Source organism: Sinocyclocheilus rhinocerous, unplaced genomic scaffold (assembly GCF_001515625.1).
Source record: "Sinocyclocheilus rhinocerous isolate Xijiao unplaced genomic scaffold, SAMN03320098_v1.1 scaffold72, whole genome shotgun sequence".
In the NCBI taxonomy this organism is placed as follows: Eukaryota; Metazoa; Chordata; class Actinopteri; order Cypriniformes; family Cyprinidae; genus Sinocyclocheilus; species Sinocyclocheilus rhinocerous.
In genome coordinates, this window is record NW_015628351.1 from 1,878,193 (window position 1) to 1,904,069 (window position 25,877).

The window sequence follows — 25,877 nt, forward strand, 5'->3', positions numbered from 1 at the left end:
ACACATGATATCACAGCAGAAATCTGGCAACAGACACAATCATATGACCTTTAGTTAGAGAGTCCTCCACTGTGTCAGCTGATGGAATCTTTTTGACTGCAGGCAATACAATCTTTTGCCTTCCTCACTAAACCTGCGCCGAAACATAGCTGCCAAATGGTATGTCATTGGAAGCTGAAATGAAAGGCTACAATATACCTACAGTATATATACTGTAAAAGTTTTGTACAGTCTATATAATGTATGTGTTTTGTACGTCTGATGGGTTTTTTTTTTTTGTATTGTACAATTGAATGTTTTGTTTGAACTTGCGATGTAATTGAAAAATAAAGGCTTTCAAGGACTTACACAACTATTACAACTATATGTGTATTTGTATACATGCATTTATTTTATTTAAAAAAATACAGTAAAATGCTGTTTGTCAATGTACCACCTACAGTACTCATGGTATTTGGTTGCAAATGTCCTTCTTGTGATGACTGTGATTACAATGTGTTTTTCTTCTCTTCTCTTTTCATTTCTTTTCTTTTTTGCTGTAAGGGGTTCAAAGCTGAGAAGGGTGATGTTCTATAAAATGAAAAAAAAATGTAAATAAAATGTTAAAAGAATAATGCCGTAAAAATGGTAATATTTTGAGAAAAAAAAATATCACAATTTAAAATAATTGTTTTCTATTGCAGTATATTTTAAAATGTAATTTTTTTAGTAATGACAAAGCACATTTTTAGCAACCATTAGTCCGGTCTTCCGTGTCACATGATCTGTCACCCTGGGTGCGATGTTGCTGAATAAAAGTAATAAGTGGAAGGTGTCAGAGAGTGAGAGAGAAAGTGCTGCGTGTATTACGTGATGTGTAACACCGTTCTATTTATAACAAATCATAGGGCCTGTGGTGTACCGCTCTTACTCGGAAGGACACACTTCAAAGGGCATTTACTATGCCTCAGGCTACTGAAGTGGTGTGACAGGCTAACTGCTCTGGGACTTTTGCACTTTCACACCATTGAACAGGTACTGTACAGATTTCTGCTGTGAGTTTAATATTAGATTTATATTATTGTTCACACCAAACAAAAATAAATGTGAACAAAAGCAGTGGATTCTGCATACTTGGTTCCCCATGCAGTTTTACCTGTGATGAAGTAAAGAAAATTTTGAAAAACAGTGAAAGAGTTCTGTTTGATTGTATGCATGATTTATTTTGATACTGAAAAAAGATGGATTCATTTAAAAGATAACTTTAGTAGTATTTTGTAATGCAAAATATTTAAAGCTTGAAATAATTGCAATTGTAGTTTGTGCAATGTTTTTGAGCTTTAGAGCACCTTGCTTCTGAAAAATTGATTTAAGTATGTTGTTTCACGATTTGTGGTTGCAACATCTGTTTATCAGAATAAGTTTAGATTAATTAGGTGTCAATTGATACTGGTTGTGCCATTCCTATGATGGCAATAAAAACATCTATATTTTTGCATTTTCCCTTTTTTTTTTGTCAGACTATTTATTCATGTCATTCATTGATTATTATTGTTTCATTTGTAGATTCAGAATATCCTGCTTATCATCCATTCACGATGGACGACTTTGAATACAGTGTGCACATCTCCGACCAAGACTGGGACTGTTTTTTTCAGGAGTGTGAGGACTGTGACCTGGTCTCTCCAGTGCTCGCCAGCCGAGAGGACTCGGGTATGAGTGACATTGATGAGATGGGCTGCCTCCTTCTAAGCAGGACCCCGGCCGTGGGTACAGCATCCATAGACCCTGATCCAGACCTTCAGATTGATGGCCCGCCAGACTGTGAGGGTTCACCTGTCTGTAATTACCTCAGCAAGTACGGAATACGTAGTCCAGAGCAGGTTCTCTCTGGCAGTGAGGAGGACTTGCACCTTCAGACTGTCAATCTGTTCTTTGAGCAGTTAAAAAGTGTCACAGAAAATCAACAGCCCTTGGAACAAAGCCATGTTATCATTCGTGGAAGTGAGAAGGCAGGCCATCTGGAGGGTTTGATTGATAAGCAGGATATTCTGTCTGCAGACACTGACCCATCTGGCCAAAATGAGGCCAATTTTAGAGGAGAAATAACTAAACAGGGTGTGGCTCATACCTGGGGCGATATAGTCTCAGAAAAGTCATTAGAGATCACACCTGCTAATGCACAAGAAGGTGCATCAAAGTCTGACACAGAGCTAGTCATTGGAAGGAAGATATTGACAACACCCCTAATTACAGTAAGAATGAAGCAAGAGAAACAGGGAAGATGTAGCGGTCTCAGCAAAGATCTAGAGCTTACACCTGAAACAAAGCCACCTGACAAAGAGAAGATGGTACTGGTTAATAGGAAAGATGTGATTGACCCATATCCAGCAAGACAAAACATTGCTCAACTGGATGCTATAAGTTGTTCTGACTCGAAAGATTCACCAATCGGTCAGATCCCAGTCTCACCTTCCAGAAGAAAGAGGAGGAAGAAAAAGAGAATGAGTGTTGAACCAGTAGAGCAAGGACATGAGGCTCAGATCCACTACCAGCAAAGTGAATCAGAGGAAGAGAGATTTATTCAGCGGGAAGAGATAAGCAACCTTCCTGCAAATGTCTGGAAGACAGAGCAACTATCACTTCAAAGAATGAAAACACCTTCAACTGCACATAATACTGATCATTTACAGCTAAGAAACACATTTGACTTGGAGGCCTCATCTGATTTTAAGTTTTCAAAAAGCTTGCCAGTATCTTTTACCAGTAATATAGGCACCACACTTCCAAAGCTGGAAGTTGGACGCATAAGCTTTAATACTATTTCCAAAAGCATGCATGATACATCCCTTGTAAACAATGGACAATTGAAAGCAAAGATTTGTGAGCTGTCATTATTACCCCAGATAGATAAAGTTCTGAATGTAAAAGAAAGTGGATTAAATATAACCGAATCCCTTCAATTTGATCCTGCCGTGCAGTTAAGAGAGAGCAGGAATGGTATTAGAGAGACCTTATCAGCACCTCTAAGTGATAATTCTGATGCAGGATGTCAGAGGAAATCCTTTTTATCTCCTAGCGTTTCCATGGCTGTTGATTCAACAGAGCCTCCTTCCTCTACGGCATCTTTTAAATTGACCGAGGACAAAGATTTATCCTGTTTAGGAAATGAGATTGACTGTTCTCCATTAAAAAATGAACAAACAATTCCAAGCAGTAGTAATATAGTAGAGATTTCAGCTCCCGAAGAAAGAAGCTTGTCTTTAACTGACAACATTGATAGAGCAGAATCTTCTTCAGATGGAAACGTTCCAGAAACCTTTGCTTGTTCACAGGAGGCTTCTCAAAAATGGAAAGCATGTATTCACGAGAACATTTCAGAATCTCAAAGCCATTTGACTTCTGAAACCACTGAAATAAACACGAATATACCTGTAAGTGAGTCAGATGTAAAGACTGAAAATCATATGTCTGATAATATTAATCATGGAGCAGGTGAAGGTGAAGGTCTTATCAAAAGTGGAAATAAAACTAGTGAGGTATTAATTGCGAATGCCTCATCCATAAAGCCAAGGAATTTAGACGAATCAGAAGATAAGAGAGACATTAGTGATAATGAAGTTGCTGTTTCAGCCAGGAATAATAGTGAACAGCTATTTTGTGGAAAGTCCATCATATCTAGTGGTCCTACAGAAGGAATGCTCACTGAAGATCCTACTCAAGATGTTTCAGAGTTGCCTCAAAATATGGTTGCTGAAATTAAGGACACTTCCTCCGGCGAGTTGAAAAGTGGAACCAAAGATCTAGAGATTGTTTCTCTTGATGCTTCAAATCAACTGCCATGTCCTGTGTTTGCTATCTCCTCCTTTTGGAATGAAATGGAGAAGCTAACCATCAATGACATACTCCGTCTGCGGTTGATCAGTAATGCCCAGCACCCCAGCATTTTGACCCAGCCCGAGGATGGTAGCATAGCAGACACTACAGATGCTGCAGACTCGGGCTACTTTACACAACCTGACGACTCTAAGCCGGACCGCTTAAGTGGAGACATGTCTTACATATCTGATCTGGATGAAGACCTTGCACAGCTTCAAAACCCATTTCCTTCTAAGCAAGAAGACGGGTCGAGTGAGTTTCCTAGCTCTTGTGGTGTGATGTGGGAGAACGATCCAGATCCAGTGATTGTGGGTGATGAAATGGTGCACATAACTTCTGAAACAGCTCTTCCTGAACATCTCTACACAGCAAATGCTCAGCAGTGCTTCAGAAGAATGTGTAAGAACATGTCTGTGCAGAATCTGCAAGCTCTAGATACTCAACCAATCGGACAAATCCTGAGAAATGCCTCGATGCATTCAATCCATTCAGAGGTAGAAGATGATTTTATGGATCCTTTTTACCATGTGAACACTTCAGGCTCAAAGATCTTTTCTGATGATGAAGAAGAAACAGAAAGCAGTGGTATAGCATTTTCTGAAATAATCCAGTATTTCTTTGGTGAGGATGAACCTGAACGGTGTGTGTCTCGTGCAGACAACATAGCTGCCTCGTACCTTGATGGTACCGGCACCTCATTGCCTGAGACCTATGACCATTTTTTCTCCGAGTTTGATTCTGGAAGTTTTGTTTGTCCAATTGTGGAAGAGTCAGGTGGTGATAAAATGGTTCCCATATTCTCCTGCTCCCACTCGGCTAACAGAAACCTTCAGTTCCCAGAGGCATACGACTATTTCTTCCCTGATTCCCCTGGGATTTCAGATGAAGATGATGAGAATGACAATGCAGCAATCAAGGTAGTGACACAGTATGACTATAAGTCTCCCAACCATGATCCTGTTGACATGTACGAGCACTTCTTGTCTGATGATGAGAGCGACTTCCTCTGGACGAACCCTCTTTCACTTCGAAAAGTTCGACGCACAGGTTATACTGTCCCCAAAGGGAACACATGTTCTGGGGAACTTCTCCCTGTGAAGACATTTCCCAAAGGAATCATTCAACCTATTAATGCTATGAGCCCTGATGGGAGCTCCTTTCCAGATTCCTTGCTCCTCAAGCTGGAGAACCGTATCTTCCAGCAGCTGGCTGAACAACAGAAGAAGTGTATGGAGATGCAGACAGTTGTTGCTGATCCAAGTAAGAACTTGTACCATGCAGTATTTTGCACATACACACTGAAACTGAAAATTGCACACTAACACTTTCTTGAAGGTTTTTTTTGTTGTTGTTCCTTTTAAACTAAAATAAGAAAATACATTGGTTTCTCTACATTTTCTGGGAATAATTTTGATGTTAATCAACTCTCACCTCTTTTCTAACAGTCAATAGCTGTTGACTAAGAGTATCTAGTCACATGTAGAGCCATGCCCGGGGCTGATGGAATGGTAGTACGTGCAAATTAGTCTTCACTCCTGCTGGGCAGCTTCTCAAATCGGCCATGTGCCAGAATTTAAGAACATGTTTCACTTTAAAGTACATGTAAAAATAGAGAAAACTCCAGGAACATTAGTACACTTATTATCATTTGGGATTCAGCCATAGATTATCATTCAATGTCAAATCACTACCTGCCTACCGATATTTTATTTTATTAAATTATATTAGAATTTAACAAATGGTTTTGTTAACACTTATTGATATATAAGAATTAATACTCAGCAAGGATACATTAAATTGATCAAAAGTGTCACTAAAGACTCTTACAAATGTTTCAAATAAATGCTGTACTTTTGAACTTTCTGTTCATCAAAGAAAAAATATATCACTGTTTCCATAAAAATATTAAGCAGCACAGCTGTTTTCAGCACTGATAATAATTAGAGATCTTTCTTGAGCATCAAATCAGCACATTAGAATGATTTCTGAAGGATCATACTGTAGACTGGAATAATGGCTGCTGAAAATTCAGCTTTGCCATCACATGAATAAATTACATTTCAAAATATATTCAAATACAAAACAGCTGTTTAAAATTTAAATAATATTTCAGAATATTGTTTTGCTCTATTTTTTAAAATGTTGAAATAATAGTGTATATCTCAGAGTGAGCTGGTTTGATTTATATTGATTTCAGGAACCCAGTTAGGTTTTGAATACATTATTGTGTACAGTTAGTTAGTTAGTTTTTTTTTTTTTTTTCCATTAAATGATACTGTACTGTTGTTCTGATTTTGGTGCTTCTTTTCTAGGGTTGGATGCTCCATTCTTGCCTCTTAAACAGGCAGACATGTGCTTGGTTTGTATTGCTTTTGCCTCGTGGGTGCTAAAATCAACTGGTTCAGGAGCAGACACCTGGAAAGCTGGTATGTGTTTTTATTTTCCTGGTTAGTCATTAATTTAGTCATTTGGTTACGTTTTGACAGTATTTATTTCAAATTTTATACTTTTCAAAGAAGAAATAGGTAAGCCTTTTCCCTGGTAAAAAGCTCTCGTCACATAAAATTTAGCAAAATTTTGATTTAAAAGAAAGTTTGATTTAGGAATACAATTGATAGTAATCCTTAATGACGTATATCTGTTTTTTTTTTTTTTTAATCAGCTCTTCTCGCGAACGTCAGTGCACTCTCTGCCATTCAATATCTGCGCAGACACAAGAGGGAGGAGGTCTCTGGAAAAACTCCTTTGCGTCAGATAGAGCCAGCATAACTCCGTGGCACAGCACAGCCCTCAGATCTGATTTCAGTCACATCTCCCTTTTTCCATGTAATCCAGAAGGGTGATTTTGAATGTCAGACATGTGCATGCATGACTTTTTCCATCATTCTCAGTACATATTATTATGATTAACACTCTGATGTGTGTTTATTGCTGATGAACTCAGTTGATATACAATAGATGTAGCAAAATATGAGAAAAAAAATGTGACTTCAGGCCAGTGGCATTTCAATAATCTGCACATCCAGATTAAAAAAAACAAAACAATGTAGTTTGTTTATGAAATGACCAAAGCTCTTTTTCTGATTCTGAGATATTGTGGATTCTCTGTTTGCAGTGAATGCTGTTGTGCGTTGTGAGGAAAGCAGCAGTATGTTGATTAATATTTGATAATGAGATGCTTATGAAGGTGTTATGATGGAAGATGGACATGTGTGTCTAAGTAAGTGTACCTGTGGAGAGATTTTAATGGAAGAGCTGATGTCTATGTACAAATAGACAGTTTATTGTGATACTATTGGGATAATGGAATTTTTGCTGTGCCAAATTATTTTGGTGTATTTATAGACCATCTAAATATCCAATCATAAACTTATGTGATAATGTCACTTCATATCTGAAAACACAATTTGATTCGTTCAAATTTCAAGCATATGGTGCTCCCAGTTTTCAATATCATGTAGGATAAATAAATCTTATGTTTATTTTAAGCATTTAAATGAGTTTAAAGTGCGTTTTATTTATCAGTACACCTGTATGTTAATAGTAATGCTTATTTTGGCCACTAGAGGGTACTATGCAGCCAATCGTACTATGAGCCAGTCTAAGGTAAGAAACTTTTTTTTTTTTTTTTTTACAAATTGTAAAATTAAACATTTGTTATAATTGAGGGGAACTAATATTACAGTTTTTATGGAAATAGAAACTGAGATTTGTGCTAATAGTTGTATTTGCTTATTACCCCATTGAGACATTTAACGTATACTTCTAATTGTTACCAGCAGATGGCAACAGAAGACTGAGGTGAAGGTCTCAATACAGGCCGCGCGGACAGAGACCTCTCTGACGTTCATTATTCAAATTCATAATTTCCAGCACGCTGTTGAAGGTTCAATTTCTTAACGTTTTACAGCATTTGTCACCGTCCAGCTTTGCTGAATTAATTGTAGGGTTAGGCGGGGTGAGATGACCCACCCACCTTAGCCTACCTTTTCTCTTGACCATAGATGATCTCAACAATAATGAATCCACGCCATTTTTAAACTTGTCATTTCCTTTGAAAGCAACATCCGTTATATTCAGTCAATTGAAACAGATTTGACGTTGTGTAATGTTGAGTTTTTATGGAAATAGGAACTGAGATTTGTGCTAATAGTTGTATTTGCTTATTACCCCATTGAGACATTTAACGTATACTTCTAATTGTTACCAGCAGATGGCAACAGAAGACTGAGGTGAAGGTCTCAATACAGGCCGCGCGGACAGAGACCTCTCTGACGTTCATTATTCAAATTCATAATTTCCAGCACGCTGTTGAAGGTTCAATTTCTTAACGTTTTACAGCATTTGTCACCGTCCAGCTTTGCTGAATTAATTGTAGGGTTAGGCGGGGTGAGATGACCCACCCACCTTAGCCTACCTTTTCTCTTGACCATAGATGATCTCAACAATAATGAATCCACGCCATTTTTAAACTTGTCATTTCCTTTGAAAGCAACATCCGTTATATTCAGTCAATTGAAACAGATTTGACGTTGTGTAATGTTGAATATCGAGTTTTTTTTTGTTTTGTTTTTTTTTATATGAGGGATCTGTGGACACATCAGTGTTATTATTTGTGGGGTAAAAGTTATATTTATTATTTTGAAGTAAAATGTTTTTGGGTAAGATGAGCCCCCTAGAATTGGTACAGAAGGCTCAAATGGCATGTTATTACTAGTGCTTTTTTTTTTTACTGAATACTTATTGTAATTTATGGGGTTATGTAATATTTCCATGAATTATTTCAAACATCTTCACTTTCTTTAAAACATATAGGTCAAAACTGAGTGAAATAATTAAATTTGCATTCATAGTGTTGCAATTAACATATCTTTAAATAAAATATTGGCAATTAAATACGTAAATTTTCATTCACCTGTATATAAGTCTTAGAATAATTGTATCTTTCAAAAACTAAATTGTCAAAATCAAATTTTAAATAGAATAGTAGATTTAGTATTTTATATTAATGACATTTTTAAAATATATTTAAATATTAGAATAAGAATTATATCAAAAGTCATTTGTACATTCTGTAAATGTTTATCCAGGAGGCTTCTTACCGCACAATAGGTGCCATTTTACCCCTCTTTTAATATTTTTGCTATAACAACTAAATAGCAAATGCCTGTATTTATTTTCAATAATAACTCATCCTGCGCATGCTAACCTTACATCTAAATATGTTACAATTTAAAAGTATATCCATATTCTTCAGAGTAGATAGTAAAGGTGCTCCAAGAATGTGTTTTATTTTAAAAAAAAATTTTTTTTTAAACATTTCAAATCACTCAAAAATGTAAAAATACCAACACATTCATATTTAAAGATAAAACTGTTTTATCACTGTTTATTTGTCAACAAAAAAAATCCGAAAACAGAAATGGGTTTTTTACGTCTTTTCTAATGAATAACTTTGACCTCCACAGAACTAATAGATTTTTTGAACAAAAAGTAGAAGGCCATAATGAAATAAGTATAAATAAAATAAAAATAATAATAATCAACATTAATAAAAACATACATTTAAAACTTAAATAGAAAAAATAACATATTTACATTTGGTATGTATTAAAAAATATGCATATAATCTCAATTTCCAATAGTTTGTTGGACTCACGAACTAAACTAAATGCAAAAACTCCCAAATGCTACTTTTCTTATATTCATATATACATAAATGCATCAATAATTGTAATACACTTGTTCGTACCGAATACATACAGCAGTCTGAAAACATCACCACAAAATTAAAGGGTATTACATGTGCAAAATATGTCATAGAGCCACTGAATAAATAAGCTGTGAATATCCAGATACTCGGGCATGCCGGCCCTCGGTGAAAACATGCCCAGTGTGCATGTGTGGCTTTGATTAGTCTGCTATGTGTGCAAGTCCGGACGAGCATAAGCCCATTGTTCTCTTTTATGACCATCTCTGCTGTGTTGTCATAGCGCCCAGGCCTTGAGCTCCAAAGTAAGCTGGTGTCCGGTGTGGTAAAGGTCCAGGCAGGGGCTGAATCATCCCATTATCCAGGTCAAACTCCCATATGTTATCATAGTCCATTTCCTGGTCATCTGGATCCACTGGACGAAGGTAACAGTCATCTGTGAGAAGCAAAAGACAATGATTAATGTCTTCAAATACTTAAAATATTTAGTTTAAATCCATGATTTTTTCCATGATTGATCATGCCTGGAAATCACAGCTGTAAAATTCCCTGTTTTCAAGGATTGAAAGGTACCCTACTCTTATGGAATGAACTTCCGAAACTGGGATTTAGTATGTAAAAATGTATTATTTAAATCAAAATCCACATGCCAAGTTTAAGAAGTTAGTAAACTGAGCCATCTAAATACTTCATGCCCTAATTTAAGATCTAACATATCGTTTGTTGTGTTCTTTTCCACAGAAGGGATCTAAATGTCTTGCAGAATCTCCCACTTGTGAGCTTTAAATCACCCTCGGTGGTAATTCTGTCCATTCGCTGGTCTTTCCTTCATGTGCCACCTGCAGTGCTGTCATTTAAAATACCCTGGGCCTGAGCCGTCTTACACACACAAACATACACACACATGCCCCTTCATCTGCACTCTTGTTTCCACTGTCATGTCCTGCCTGGGCAACCACACCCCATCAAACCCTGCGTGTGTGTGTGTGTGTGTGTGTGTGTGTTTTGGAGAAGGTCATTCTAAAACCATCCTATTAGCTGTGCCGTGAGAGTCTGCTCTATGCACGTGTCACCATGGATTATTTCCTCCTTATGGTGTTGTGTTTAAACCTGACAAGTGAGTGTGTGTATACATGACAATTAAGCTATTCATATAAACATTTTTTTTTTTCGATCAGTTGAACCAGTCTATAAAACATACTGATGATCTAGGTCAACATTTCACACGCTAAACAAAACCTGTGTCCACAAAACTGGTCGTGCAACTCGCTGTGTATATCTTGCATATCTATTTCTCTATCTACATCCGTGAAACGTGCATAACATCGTGCCATTGTGGTGCTGTAACTGCCTCCTAACTTTAGCATGTCAAAAATTCTCACCTGGTGAGTAATTGTACGATATCTGCTGCGCCTCCATGACAGTGTGACCTGAGAAACCTCTCTGTAAAAGACAGGAGAACAGGAGATCATTTTCACATACTGTTTTGAAGCTACATTCATGTAGAGCAATATTTCTGTCTTCATAATTTTTTTGTCCTAATAATTCATTACAATATACATTTTGTACCTTTCAAAAGTTCGAGGACAGTACGATTTTTTTATTCAGCATAGGGGGAAATTAAATTGATCAAAAGAGACAGTAAAGACATTTATAATGTTACAAAAAAAATCAATTTTCAATAAATTCTCTTCTTTTGAATTTTCTATTCATCAGAGAATCCTGAAAATTAAATACAGTATATCACGATTTCCACAGAAATATTAAAGCAGCACAATGGTTTTCAACATTGTTAATAATAAGAAATGTTTCTTGAGAACTAAATCAGCATATTAGAATGATTTCTGAAGAATCATGTGACTCTGACTGAAGACTGGCGTAATGCTGCTGAAAATTCAGTTTTGCATCACAGGAATAAATTGCTATTTGAAATATATTAAAATAGAAAACAGTTATTTAAAATTGTTTTTAATTAATTTAATTTAATATTATTTCACAATTTTACTCTTTTTACTATATATTTGATCAAATAAATGCAGCCTTGGTGGGCATACGCAAAAACATTAAGAAATCTTACCAACCACAAACTTTTGAACTGTAGTGTACATTGAAAAATACAATTCAAATGTGCAATGACATAAAGGGGTCCTATTATGCTTTTTCACTTTTTCAACTTTAGTTAGTCTGTAATGTTGCTGTTTGAACATAAAAAAGATCTGCAAAGTTACAAAGCTCAAAGTCCACTTCAAAAGGAGATATTTTATTTAATAGAAATCACTTTTCAAAAACTACAACGAACGACTCGTTTGGACTACAACGCATATTTTCCGGGATTTGTGATATCACAAAAATCGACGAATGGGACGAGACCTGGTTGAGCTGCACTAGAGAAGGCAACGAGTGTTATCACTATGTCGGAGACATGCTAGCTTTCACAAGGCAGACGAACTTAGAGTGGTTACAATCATCCGGGTTTAAATCGCGCTCAAATTGATTTGATTTTGACGCAATATTTACACTGAAGCTCACAGGCAGTTATGGTAAGGGGCATGACATTTCCCGACCAGGCACCGAGTGCTGCCAATCACAACACACACTGGCCCAGCTAACCAATCACAACACATTTCGTATTTCAGAAGGCGGGCCTTCATTTGATACAGGAACTATTCGAGCGTTCATGCCAGACTGGGGAGAGAGGTATTGTAATAATGTAAAATATGTGGAAAATAATGTGTTTTTCGAACAACCTAGTATGAGAGCCTGTTCTAGTACACCCCCAAAACAAAATCAAGACTTTGTAAAAGAGCATAATAGGACCCCTTTAACAAAAATTTATTTTGATATTTTGGGGGGAATAAAGTCAAAAATGTCTGGTTGATACAACTATCCTGATATCATAATGAAGCAAAAAGCCTCATTTAAAAGAATAAAAGTCTTTAAATCTACTACCATCCCATTACCTGAGAGAGGAGTTTGTGTTCTGGCTGTCGGTTTGGGGTGGGCAGTAACTTCAGTTTGGAAACGGCCTGGGCACGTAGCTCTTCAGACCACTGACTGCTGACCAGCTCGGGCTCCAAGGCCTGGCCGTGTCTGATTTTCCGCCCAAGAGGAGGAGTGCAGAGCCGGAAGGAGGGAGGAAGGAGAGGAGGATACGACTGCTCCATGGAGCCCCGAGAAGAGTGCTGTGTAGCAGAAAAATATGCACTTCATGAGATTTGCACTCACTCAAAAGGGTGATTTAAAAGATAGCATTGTGAACTAAACCTGACGTACTCCGCTGATTAAAGGATTTAGACCTAAACCAGTTATGTAATCCAGGTTTGAAAACCCAACAAGTGTAAACCTGCATTCCATGTAGAAATATTGTCTCAAATGTGCAAGTTAGAAGGGATCACGCTTTGTCTCATTCGCTCAGCAGCCTTTTTCATTATGCATCTGGATGGATCAATAAGTAATGTAGGCTATGGGGACTTTCCATGGCTATAGCTCGTCAAATCAGCGCCCCTGCTTTCGGGGTGTTTGGTCACCGCGGTGTCAAGTGAGAGAGCGGATCTGATATCCTGACCCACTTACCGACGCATGTGCAGAGCTCTCCTCCAGAGGGTACATACTGGGGGTGCTGGGGTCGTCATAAAGAGGCGAGAGAGGTTTGCGGTGGCCGATCAATTCTGAGTGGCGGTGTGGAACTAAGAGCTGGTGTTTGACATTTGTCTGCGGCGTGCTCCAGCTGTTTGACTGAATAAAGACAGATGGAAAAATATAAGTTATACTTGTTTTTATGCATTCTATTTCCCCCAAAAGCCAAAATTCAAAACTGATGCAAATAATGTAAATTTCACCTGTCTTCAAAGTGAAAAAACTGTTCTAAGTAGGGCATCAGATTATAGTCATGCTCTGCTACCTTGACTAGCGGGGCCTTCTCGATGCGTTGAACGGGGCCATTGCAGTGCACCGAACTGTACGGCGTGTTGTAAACCGGTGACATGGGCCCCTCTGAAGCGAGATAGGACGTCTGTGGAGGGGAGGAGTAGTGGAGTGAAACAGGACGGTGGTCAGGGGCTGGTCGGACACGAGAGGAGAAGCTGCTGCTCCTGCTGCCCAGGTGAGCTGAGTACTGTGTGTCTGAAGAGTTAGGCCTGCTGGAAATGAACTGTACCAACACACACAACACAGAAACTGATTAACTGGACTCAGGGCCGTTTCTAGGCATAGGCGAGCTAGGCGGTCGCCTAGGGCGCCACCAGCTGAAGGGGCGCCAATGAGCGCACGTACTGGCACTTTTAGCAGGGTTGTGATAAAGAGTGGCATGGTCACCCTGAAATATGACTGCCGCCCCCACTGGATCCCCCAACATTATTGGGCTAGAGTACTGTCAATCTGACGATGCCTGTATGCCACTAGATCAGAGTGCTGTCAATTGCTGCCTGATTGTTGCATGCAAAGTTTGCATTTGGAGCGCTCAACAACGGCATTAGATCAGTGGGCTCTGTCAGTGCTTTGGCAAGGTAACACTTTTTTTTTTGCCATGCAATAAAGCTAAGTTCAAAGGCCAATTTAAAATATTGGTACAGTAAATAAAGTGCACAAAATCAGTATTTTGTTTAGGCAGTATTTGTGGCACTTTTGTGGCACATTTGTCCAAATATTTGTGGCAGATTTGTCCAAAAGGTGTGCGTTTTTTGCGCCAATGCATTGTTAAAGGATCAGCGTGTCATGTAATATTCCCATATAAACTTTAACATCCAATTAAAAAATATTTGTATAGTAAAATTCGCTAATTCACGAGATCAATACATCCTTTATTAGACCGCTTTGTCGAGTTAAATGCATCCTTACGGAGGTGTCGAAATGCTGAATCAATTCAATTCAATAAGGATTTCGCCTAGGGCGTCAAATTGGCTAGAAACGGCCCTGACTGGACTGTATTCACATTCTTCTACCAGATTACAACAAACTTTGTACTCTGTTCGACAACTTTCTACTATCCAATCAATTTCAGTGGATTGAATCTAGTGCTAAAAAGTTCTAGTCGTACATTTTTTCTGTTTCAATCAAAAATATTTAGCTTTACAGAGTCAATTGTTGGGTTGTGTATGTGTAAATCTCAAATGTGATTTTAAAAGTAAAAGAGTTTTTTAAAGTTCTTTTTAAGAGTTTGAAAAACTAGAATAAAGAAAGTATTATGGATACTTTTGGAGGATACTTGGTAAATAGTGTTTAGTACTAATCCACAAGAGTCTTGTAGGTGGTAACAGACGGAAACTGATTGCACACATGTTAATTATTAACAGCCCAACTGAAACACTGCTGATCTTGTTCACAACCACATGTGCTGCTCCTCCAAAATAAACATGAAAGTCATTCTTATGAATAATGCCCCATATTTTAAATCTGTGGATAACCACTGCCTAACCCAATTTCATTCTAGATATGAAATCAAACTGTGCAAGAGCAGTTCACCTGGAAAACTAGGAAAACCCATTGCGGATGTGCAAATATGTTCACAGCTTGATGTTAATGGGTTTGGGTTGTTGAGATAGACACTTACACAGAGAGGCTCAGCATAACCAGGGGAAATAGGGTTGTCATCGGCACTGGGCAGCTGGAGCTCATGGGGTCTGCGTTTGTCCTGGGACTGCCTTAGTGGGTCGGTAGCTCCATGGCTGCTGCCGCTCCACCTGTCAAACTCTGGAGCCTGAGAGTAATGGAGGAGAAAGTGAATATCTCACAGCATTTACACGCAGTATCTAAGATATTCAACACCATGTCCTAGATGGAAGTGATCGCTCACCTGTTTCTGTGTTGGAGTGTAAATGATGTCATAGACAGGGGTAGGAGGGCTGAGAATGGGGACGTCAGCACTTTTGAAATACTGGATCCAGTCATTGAACTCGCTCTTGTCCAGACAGGACACGATGATGGGGTTTATCAACTTCCCTAAAGACAAAACCCACAAGAGTTAAGAGTCACATATGCATCTGGGCAGAAACAGGGCACAGCATGATAGGAAACCAGTCAGAGTTTACACTCAATCTTTATGGCACATATCAGATCTTTGCCAAGAACTATAACATCCGGCAACTGAAGTTTGACTTGTTAACTCACCCTCAATCATAAATGTGTTGGGCATGATGTCCTGGCAGGGAGTTGTAACTGTGATCATGTTGAGAGGAAGTTTGCCCTGCAATTGCAAATACATTCAAGATTATTTTCCTCACTGGATTATGTAATGTTGCAGCTGTATTCATTTGTGCAGATGAAATTATTTTGAGATACCTTGTAAAAGAGGCCATCACTCTCTTCTGACAGAATTATGAGATAGTTGGGATACAACACCAGCAGACGGTCATACTGCTCCTGCAGCCAAACAGAGGAATTGAATCACATTCATTATTGCTTATATAGGCTTACACTACAGTAAAATAGGCAAGAAGCTAATATTGAGTAACTTGTTTTAGTCACTTTATTGCAGTTACTTTATCTATTTTTGGTCCACCAACAAACTATTTCCAAATAAGCAACATAGCTGGTGTGGGTCTGTAAGCAAGTTGTGTCCGCAAACGATTCAGAGTTTTTGAACAAATCGATCGAAAGACCGATTAAATGACTTACTCATTAACTTGCTTAATTCCTAAGTGAATCAGTATGTTTGAACAAATAGTTTGAGTGAATGATTCATTGACTCACGGCTAGTGATGGTAGAAATTAGCTCTTCGAAAATCTGAATCAAAATGATTCTTTTGTTTTGAAACGCTGAAAAAATGCAGGCTGGCGTTACCTGCTGGTCAAAACGGTGTAAATGCAATGAGCTCAACCTTTTAAAAACCAATTACAACTGCTTTTATGAAAGTGCAATCTATTAAATGTAATCTACAAATCATTATATCATTAAATATGAAGAGTTTGAACAATTATTTATTTTTTTATTTACTTTTATTAAAGGGCTTGGTTACTTGGCTAATTAGACAAATTAAAAACAATTAACTATCACTGTTCCTTTTTTTAATCATACGCACGTTTATGGAAATTCAGTAAAACTGAACCAATATTATATAACTAACAAGAGATTAGTTAAAATCATAGACCCTATAGTTTACCAGTAAGAGCCCTTTAGCTGAACCATAAAAATTTTAACAGTTCCGAAACAGTATGACTTCATTTAGCCTTGTTTGCTGAAATTTTGGTACGAATCACGGATTCGAAACAAAAGATTCACAAAGGCTTTGAAGAATTGTTTCGAAAGCGCTAATCACGCGCAGCTTGTCTGGAACGCGCAAATACGGACAAGCGGAGTGAAACTATGGAACGCCAAACGGGTCACAATTCGCCATTAACCAGACGCCTGGTGTGCAGAAACAAACAGTGCTGTTGGAGCGAATTGGAGGCATAGGCGGAACGTGTGGAAGGCTGGGGAACGCTTAGCCTTCCCCTGGCCACGGGGACTTGGGGCAAAAATGGCACTAAATTGGACAAAAATGCCCCTGCACAAATAAATTAAATCTATTACGTCTGTTGCCAACAAAGTGAATATGAATAGACAGTGTCGATTGCGGCATTAAATTAAGATCTGCCCATATTGCACCGTATTTCATTTTAGGCGTTTGTACAGTGTTGCGCATTTGAACCAATCACACACAATTCTGTTGAGCTTAGGAATGCAATGGCCAATCAGAGGCGTTCAGATGTCATCGTTGAAACAGATCAGTTTTGTTGAGAGCGCGCGCGTTCGCTGACTGAATTCCGTACTCTTGCGAATTCTCTCATCATAAACAACAAAGCGCAGATGTATGTACAATGTACGTAAGAGATTCATTTCACAGTGTATACAGCTTCAGTGATTATAACGATAGTTTTGTTTTTTTGAAAGTGCTTAAACTCGCGATAGATCAATGTTAGTGATAATGTCACTTTCTATATATAAAGTATTCGCTGTTTGAATAACCTTGGAAAGGAAACGTTATATAATTATCAATTTCTAATGTTTTTATTCAATTGTAATCTCGTTAAATACAAATTCAGTCCCATTAAACATTTTTTAGCCTACATGACACCCATGTCTGGTTCTTGCCTAAAAAGACAGGTTTATGATGTTTAATACATTTGGCTGCTTTTAGCCTTACCCTGGAGTTGGTTCACCCTCCGCCTAACTGTTGTCTAGCCTAATCATATCTAAGAAGCTGACCATCACTTTGCACAGCAGTGTGTGAAGCACAAATTTCCCAGAGGTCTTGCTCCGACCACGAGTGTGTGTTTTAACTCAGGGTGTGTTCAAAGACAGCTGTTGGGTGAGTCAAGTCAAGTGTGTGAGGCAAGCAACTGGTTTACACACCCTTTTTCACAAGCAGATCCTCTCCGCTCTCACAGTACACTTAAGAAGGACTATCAGTTGCTCACCCTCCCTCACTCTCTGGGAAAGGTTTAGATATTTGGCCACACGTACACTGGATATTGGGTTACACTACAGTCCCCATAGTATGAACTGGCGTGCTTTGTGTTTGTATGCTGTCAGTTTGAGGAGACTTGCTGAAACCAGGCAGACTCTGACTAATGAGGGTAGTGTGAAAGTGGCAATGCCAATACAGACCCTAAGTGTAAACTGAGCTTGCTTTGCACCTCTTAAGAAAGCATGGGAGTGAATTTAGACCCTCCTCATGCTAAGACCAAACAATTAATTCAAAGGCTTTTCAAAATGTGAACGTCATTCTCAGTTGTGTAATGCCAATGCACAAGTGTTCAAGTGAACTTCACTGTAACTGTATTTCCTTATATTTTGAGTAATAAATGAAATTTCATTTTTGCTGTGTAATGTATGCTATTATTTTATGCCATTATATTTATGCAAATATTTTTTTTTTATTTCCATTTTTTTCAGGTTGTATAGATAATCAAACCAAAACAAAGGGCGAGATGATGAGAACATCCTGGAGAGCTCTTACCTGGCAAGGCATGTGTTGCAGCCTGACTTTTGTGGCGTAAGTGATGGGCCCTAGACTCTCTCGTTGCAAGCCCTCCCACTCATAAATGGGCTCTTTACTGATGGAGTTCCTCAACTCCTCCTTTTCCACTTTGGTCTCTTCTGAGCACTGCACCTTTGGAGGCAATATTGGGTTTAAATCCATGTTCAAAAGTAAAAACTGGCATGACGTGTCTTATGATATGGGAAAGATAAGTCATCAGCATTGGGGATTTCAAAGAAATCATTGCTTCTCGATTGCTAGTCCCTGCCAATTATGGGATGCCGATGTTTGGCTCAGTGAGCTCACTTGCTGCAATAGCATGATGTGTCAGAACAGGAAAGAAAACATGTCTTTTTCAAATCCAGCTAAGGTGACCACAAAAGAAACCACTCCCTTATGAAATCCCAGAGGACAATGACCAACATTAGTCACTCTGACCTGAATTAACACCTTTTTTTTTTTTTTTTTTTACATGTTCACTGTCTTATACTTCAAGTTTGCAGCTAGCAAATACAGGTAATTCTGATTAAAGGTAGATTTTCCAGTACCTTAATTCTTGTGTATGTCTCTGGTACGATTGCACTGCCACCATTGGCCTCGATTTGTTCTTTCAAAAGCCCAAACCAGTTGTTCATCTCCTCTTCTGTCAAGCAGTACACGATGATAGGATTTAAGCTGACCCCTACAAAGGTCAAAGACAAGGGGTCAGAGGTTAGGTCAGATGACTACGACCAGTGACCATCTGGATCTCTTTAAAACCTGCAACAGGTTGCTGAATATTTTGGTGAATCTCTTGTTTTTAAGTATAGATGCATTCGTCTAGATACTGTTGCTCTGTTTCATGTCACTGTTGACACTTCTGACCCTGAGAGCAAATAATCTGTTTCAAGAGCTCTTAACATTACAACATGCCATGTATTTGCAGGAAACCAGTTGTCCCTTCTTGAAAACAGCTATTCTGACAGTATGCATCAAACCTGGAATCTCCCTTTTATCAGACCCACATTCCAGCCATTATCAGCGTAGATATCAGCCACTCTGACCTGCCCTGTACAGTCATTTCCAGTTAGGTGTGATGTGTTCTTAGCAGAGGCATGTGTTCATGTGCAAGACTTGGTCATTTTTCCCTCCCCCCAGAATACATATATAGTCAGGACTGGAAATGCTGCTTTGTGCCTCATAGATTCACAAATCTCACTCCCAGCATTAATCTAAGACATCATCTTTACAATCTAAAATACAGTAGTGAGTCCTATCTGATATAATATTGTGGCAAATAAGAAGATTTATGTGACTTAACATCACATAACAGTTAAGCTTTAATTCTTTTTCATTCAATCATGGCCACATTGACTCATCTTCCGAGAACGTTAAGCATAGTTTGATGCATTTTGTTGATTGCTCAGCGTGACAAAACAATAAAGTCAATATTTTCTTATGTGGTAAATTCTCATAAAAATTTTATAAGCAAACTTGTGTGTTCAGGTCCAGTGCTCTGGAATGTGGAGTACTTTAACTGTGAAGGAGAGGTGAAGAGGGAAAGGGCCCTCATAGCTCCACAGCTGAGCGAGTTCAGGCGCACCTGTCGTATAACAAGGGGGGTCTTGAGGACAATTTATCTCTCTTCTGACTAGTGGCAAATGGAGGAGGGTTTACTTTATGTTAGTGCTTTTGAACCTCTGGAATGTCCGAACATGGGAAGTGGTTTTGGGCCTACATAGTGTGGCTTTACAATGTAAGCCTCACCCGTCTTTTGTTTTCTGGTTAGTTGAGAGTCACAAATTCCACTCTTAAATATATAACTGAGAATAGCAGGGTTTGGAATTTTAAAAAAGACCTCCAAAATGTAAGAAATAAAATATTAGAGAAACACAAAACTTTGTATTGTGCAATTATTATATGTATGATAACTAAATCTCCCCATCACTTTATCTTTTTGTTTCATGCCTACCTTTTCCTGTTTGTTCAACCCTGGATTATCAAGCACACTCACCGTTTATCTGGAATGCAAATTCCTGCGGATCACCAAAGCTGTTCCTGTTCTGCAGCTTGCAAATTGTCAGCTCTTTGAGAGGAAGTGTTCCCTGTACAACAAAAATAAATCATAGGGAGTTTAGTAGTCTGACTTTATAGTGAATTAAATAAACATTTTTATATAGAGAGCCATTAGAATATCTACATTGAAAATATGGGATTCAAAATAATTTATATATTTATTTAATTTTTAAAACAGTAAAAAAAAACAATTTGACAATAAAATTACAATTTATATTATATAATAACATTTTATATATGAATAACTTTAATTTAAAACTTGGAATGATTAGAAAGTTTTAGGATTTTATTTTAATTTGATAAAAAAAAAATGTTACATTGTTATGAAAATGATGACACTTTAGATGTCTGTCACTTTGACACATTCAGTATTGCACAATACTCTTTCAATGATAATGAACATTTATTACCGTCGCCTCCCAGTGACTCAGGTTAATGAATACAGCCACAATAAAACCTGATTAATACAGGTCACAAATTTTATGATTGAATACAACTTAGTGTGGCACTTTTGGCATGGAGAGGTGACACATTTAACATCATCATAAAGCATAGAAAATCTGTAATATCCGTCTCCGTTACTGCATGACTCAAACGACAGTTCGTGCCTAAGGCAGTGACACAAGCATGGACATATATGGAGCTCCTTTACATTTCGGCCTGTGGTATGCATTGTTTTTTGTGTGTAACAAAATGAGTACAAGTAGGTGCATCTTTTACCTGGTATGTGAGTCCAGTTGTGTTGTTAGAGACAAAATGAAGATGGGTTTGGAACAGGTCCAGATAGCAGTCATGCACATCCTGAAAGAACAGACACATTCCATCAGCTCAGCATCGATACAATCAGAGGATCATTCTGGGTAATGCTGCTTTATACGTTTGAATTCAACAACACAGGAGGATTAAAAGCTTTCACTCTCCCATAGTCTGAATAGCAAGATTTTCAAAGGTCATGTTGAAGGCAAACTCCAAACAAGATGCAACATTTCACCCAGACAAAATAAAAATAAAAAATAGACAGGGCATTAATATGTGGTAAATGTAGCAATCTTGCTCACAATCCCTGGAATGAATGGTTAAATACTCCTGTGTAAATCAAGTCTCTGTGAATACTTTCTGAGAAGTGTTTGTTTGCTTTAAAGACTAGTTTAAAGCAGCTAATGTTGATTTATCACAGACAGCTCATGTCCTTTCATCTGATCTAGGTCTTTACCACATGTTAAAGAATATGCCATTATCACAAATAGGTAACATTTCCTTTCAACTGTAATGTCACCGCTGTACAGTATGTTCCACTTTGACCTCACCCTGTGTTGGGTTATTTTTCTTCCCTCACCTTCACACTCTTTTTTTTCCCAGTATGACTACATGTTATCAAACCAAAGAGATTCCCACGCTTCAGAGCAAATGTGTAATATATCAGCGGTTTGATCAGTGCGCTGTGCCCCAGGTAATCTCAGCAACTCTGAGCCATTTCACAACACCTCACATCCCTGCGTGTTCCAACACGGCCTAAACTCCCCAAACCGAGTTCCATCAATTAATCAGCAAATGCACGTACGTCATTCCCACAGTGCTTCATACAACCACCATGTGACATCTTGTATCTTCCACCTGTTTGTTATGCATTACCTCATAGAGAGTGAGTAAGTGACTGTCACGGCTGCTTAGACCACCTTAATCATCATTTGAAAGTCTGTTTTGAAAGGTTTATTGAATGATTATTCTTGACGACTGCGTGTTTGTTTTGGAGTTTGATTGGATATGTGTTTTAGATGCGAGTTGGTGTGTCTTACCTGGCAGTGCAGGAAGCGGAAGCGGACTTTGGAGCTGTGGATCATTCTGCCGTAGTTCTTTACGTTGATGCTGCTCTTTTTCCATCCACTAACTGGGTCATAGGGGAACGGAGGGTCCCATTTGATGTTCTCAATCGCCTGGAGATCTTTCGGTGACATTTCCTATGTCAACGCAGTGTTAAAAGTTAGTTCCTTTTCTCAATAACATCTGATATGCAAAGATGTACTTCTTAAATGTGAAAGCCTAGCTAATAGGGAATGTTTTCAGAACTTCGGTTAACGGTTTTCTCAAAGTTACAAGCAAAATATGTTCTTAGAATGTTAAGTTAACAGCTTAAAAAAACATTCACAAAATGTTAGCATCAAAATATTATTTATATGTTTACATTCTAAGAATGTTGTCGTAAGTTATGACAACGCTATTTTCAAATATTCTGTGAACATTCAAAGCTTCCAATTTTGAATAAAGACTTAATGGATGTTCTTAGAACATAGCCTTGTTTTCTGGTAACATTCTACAAACATTTTTACATAACGTTTTTCATTTTTACATTTTGTTAAACGTTAGTATAACAAAAGAAAACTTTCTTAAAACATAAAAAATTTACGTTTTGAACCTTAACTTTTGGAAGCAATATTTTCATAAATTAAGCTACATTTTAGGAAAACGTTCTTAGAACATAGCCTTGTTTTCTGGTAACATTCTGCTAATGTTTTCCGAAATGTTAGTATAACAAAAGAAAAACTTTTTTTAAAACACAAGAAATTTACATTTTGAACCTTCGCAACTTTTGGAAAATGTAAGAACTTTTTGTAATTTAAGAAAAATCTTAGGAAAAGAATCTTAGAACATTATCTGGTAACATTCTGCTAACATTTCCAAAGTGTTAGCACAACCAAGGAAACATTTTCTCACAACGTGCAAAAAATTGGATGTTTTGAACATTCACAGAACTTTTCATGATTTATTGAGAAGGTTAGAAAATCATTAGCTGGAAGGTTCCTCACCTTTCTTGGTGTTACGGTGCAGAGAATGTTGATGATGCTATTGGACTTCTCCTGACCCTCCTGTGGGTACTTTTTCCGGAACAAACGGCTGCTGCTCAGAAAACGGTGCACAAAACAGACCCTAGTTAGTCAAGTATAGGGTTGTGGGATAAGAAAAAATGGATGCGACCCCACACAGGGGTTATCTTGACTCAGGATGATCAGTTAATCATGCTGAGTCAGAGTCAGTCTGTCTGTGAAGACTCTGGTGCTCAGTGTCCCACACAAAAGATTACATCACCATTACACATGTCCATTCTTCCTTAGCTTGCACTAGTCAACATATCAGTTTTACATCTCTGTCTGCACCATTTAAAGAGAAAAAACAATAAAGCTTGTGTTACAAACCACGATGCCCCGCTCATGAAATGCCTTTTGTTACCCATGACCCCCATTTATAATCATTAGCGTCAGATCTATATAATGAAGTCCTTCCTGCCCAACGATAAGCGAAGGAAGTCAAAGTCAGCGAGGAGATCATCCTCAGCAAGAGAGACATCCTCAGTGACTCCCATGTTTTTCTTCTCTCTCTTTGTCAATCTGTTTCTGCTTTGAATGCAATTAGCATAACAACACTGGGCTCATTCATGCAGACAATAATGGGAAGTATCGGTGATTTACTAGGGCTCAGGGATGAACGTGTTTGGCATCCGGAGAATTCATCCGGGAGAAGAATGCAGGTTGTAGGCAGTTTGTTACACAGAACATGCTCGTAAAAGTGATGAAAGTTGGACAGCGACAACTTTGTAAATTTACGTATCTATTTCCAGCGGATCACCTTTTGTTTTCATTAAAAATGCAACCATTCAGTGGACTTATTTTAAATCTGATAGGGGTCCTGGGTCCCGCTACACTAATCTCTGATCTGATATGTTCGCAGTAAAAATACAAAGACTTTTTTTATGGTCTCGGACTCTGAACCCTAACTGAACCCAGTAACTTACATTCAGAGCACATGCAAACCAGACACAACAGACAAACTGTCTGATTTAAAATAGGCCAACTGTCTATTTTACTGACAGGTAGTCGGAAGAGTTGTCCAAATTGGACAGCAGTAAATTACACGGATCGCTGTCGCTAGCAGTGCAAGCACAATAGTATTACTTTCTGCGCAGGATAAACCCAATTCTCTCAAAAAACCACGAAACCTGAGAAGTCTACCCTTCCCTGAAGGCTGCACTGGAAACAGAAATAGATCTAACTTCATTACACTTGTGAATTCTGTCAGCAGATGAATGTATCAGTCAGTGTGAACTGTGAAGTGAGATCCTGACGCTGAGCTAATGAGCTTTACAGACAGCATCATTACACCGCTAAATTCAAATCACTAACCCGCGTTCATCATGTCAGTGTGCAACAAAATATCATTTTTCAAGGAGTATTTTTGTCTTGTTTTCCATTAAAACGTCATCATATATTACTAAATCTTTTAAGCAGCAAAATGGCAAAAGCTATTTTCCCCCCACTGGCAAATTTTCCTTCTTTTAAATATAAAAAATATGTCAAATTGAAATAATATATTAAGTAAATTAAAATAATAATAATAACAAGAATAAATATTTTCCTATTTAGATTGCTAATGGGGTGAGGAAAATAAAATCAATTCAAAATATATTTTCTGAAAGCAAATCTTATAAATTAATATCTTATACACTTTAAAATAAAATGTTTTTGTTGTTGTTGTAAATAAAACAGATTAAATAGAATAAATACTATTTCAGTTTTTTTCTGGTTTAAAATTTCATGTTTAATTAAATACGTTATGTGCAGTTTGTGTGTATTTGTGAAATTTATCAGACAATAGTTTCTACAATTGTTTTAAATGTACACAAGTTTGCTTCTCAAGTAAATGTATCTGGTTTTAATGATGATTAGACATTTCTACTGTAAAACAAGACAAAAAAATATTGATGTTTGAGCTATAATATTGTTATTTATTTTCCAAACTTATGGCATTTCAATCCAATCCAAACTCGTACATTAAACCTCAAAACATTTCATGACATTCCTCTTGTTTGCATGACATGTCTTCATACTTTTAAAGCTTGATAGTTTTAAGGTAGTTTCTCGTGGTTCTTACCTGTTCCTGCGTATGAAGCTCTTGCTGGAGAACCTGAAGTTGTGTTGGGGGACGCATGACATACTACTCCCCATGTTGTTCCTGGGACAGTGTGTGTATCTCCTCGATGAGAGAGTGCTGGTGTATCTGCCTGCAAGATCAATATAGTTTAGTGATCACTGTTGTAATCCAACCTCCCTGGAGTGAGTGAGTGAGTGTGTCTGTTCACCGGAGAGGCGAGACTGATACTGAAGCAGCAGACAGGCGAGAGGGGAGTGTATGAGAGAGGAAGTGTGTCAGTGGGTGGAGATAAAGTGAGGTGTGTGGGCAGGGGGGAAGGAGGGAGACGAAGACGGGGGACCAGAGCAATGAAGTTCACACCTTCTGCTTGAGAT

The 25,877-nt window shown here is 37.9% G+C and overlaps 2 protein-coding genes and 1 long non-coding RNA gene across 3 annotated transcripts; 2 read left to right on the forward strand and 1 right to left on the reverse strand.

Moving 5' to 3' along the window:
- Positions 1-917: 917 nt before the first annotated feature.
- perm1a (PPARGC1 and ESRR induced regulator, muscle 1a) lies at positions 918-7,333 on the forward strand. Its single transcript, XM_016549066.1, has 4 exons — positions 918-1,014; positions 1,546-5,118; positions 6,171-6,284; positions 6,521-7,333. The coding sequence occupies exons 2-4, from the start codon at positions 1,578-1,580 to the stop codon at positions 6,625-6,627; spliced, it is 3,762 nt and encodes a 1,253-aa protein (XP_016404552.1). The 5' UTR covers positions 918-1,014; positions 1,546-1,577; the 3' UTR covers positions 6,628-7,333.
- A 2,096-nt stretch (positions 7,334-9,429) lies between these two features.
- Positions 9,430-25,757, reverse strand: LOC107737554 (uncharacterized). Its single transcript, XM_016549067.1, has 16 exons — positions 25,504-25,757; positions 23,385-23,475; positions 22,377-22,538; positions 21,301-21,381; positions 20,519-20,609; positions 19,074-19,207; positions 18,505-18,657; positions 15,845-15,925; positions 15,674-15,749; positions 15,360-15,505; positions 15,117-15,263; positions 13,470-13,718; positions 13,142-13,303; positions 12,529-12,750; positions 10,951-11,011; positions 9,430-10,004 (listed from the first exon to the last, which is right to left on the reverse strand). Exons 1-16 carry the CDS (start codon positions 25,575-25,577, stop codon positions 9,823-9,825), a joined length of 2,112 nt encoding a protein of 703 aa, XP_016404553.1. The 5' UTR covers positions 25,578-25,757; the 3' UTR covers positions 9,430-9,822.
- On the forward strand, positions 10,546-16,924 carry LOC107737555 (uncharacterized). Its single transcript, XR_001639806.1, has 3 exons — positions 10,546-10,556; positions 14,806-14,813; positions 16,862-16,924. It is a non-coding gene; the product is annotated as an uncharacterized LOC107737555 (long non-coding RNA).
- Positions 25,758-25,877: the final 120 nt, after the last annotated feature.

Bases quoted from the DNA above. Each gene is read 5' to 3' on its own strand.
- perm1a (XM_016549066.1), top strand. From the start codon at position 1,578: ATGGACGACTTTGAATACAGTGTGCACATCTCCGACCAAGACTGGGAC. The intron at 5,119-6,170 runs GTAAGAACTTGT...CTTCTTTTCTAG, and splicing joins GACAGTTGTTGCTGATCCAA to GGTTGGATGCTCCATTCTTG. The intron at 6,285-6,520 runs GTATGTGTTTTT...TTTTTTAATCAG, and splicing joins AGCAGACACCTGGAAAGCTG to CTCTTCTCGCGAACGTCAGT.
- LOC107737554 (XM_016549067.1), bottom strand. From the start codon at position 25,577: ATGGGGAGTAGTATGTCATGCGTCCCCCAACACAACTTCAGGTTCTCC. The intron at 19,208-20,518 runs GTGAGTGTGCTT...TGACCTTTGTAG, and splicing joins ATTTGCATTCCAGATAAACG to GGGTCAGCTTAAATCCTATC. The intron at 13,304-13,469 runs GTAGCAGAGCAT...GTCTTTATTCAG, and splicing joins AGAAGGCCCCGCTAGTCAAG to TCAAACAGCTGGAGCACGCC.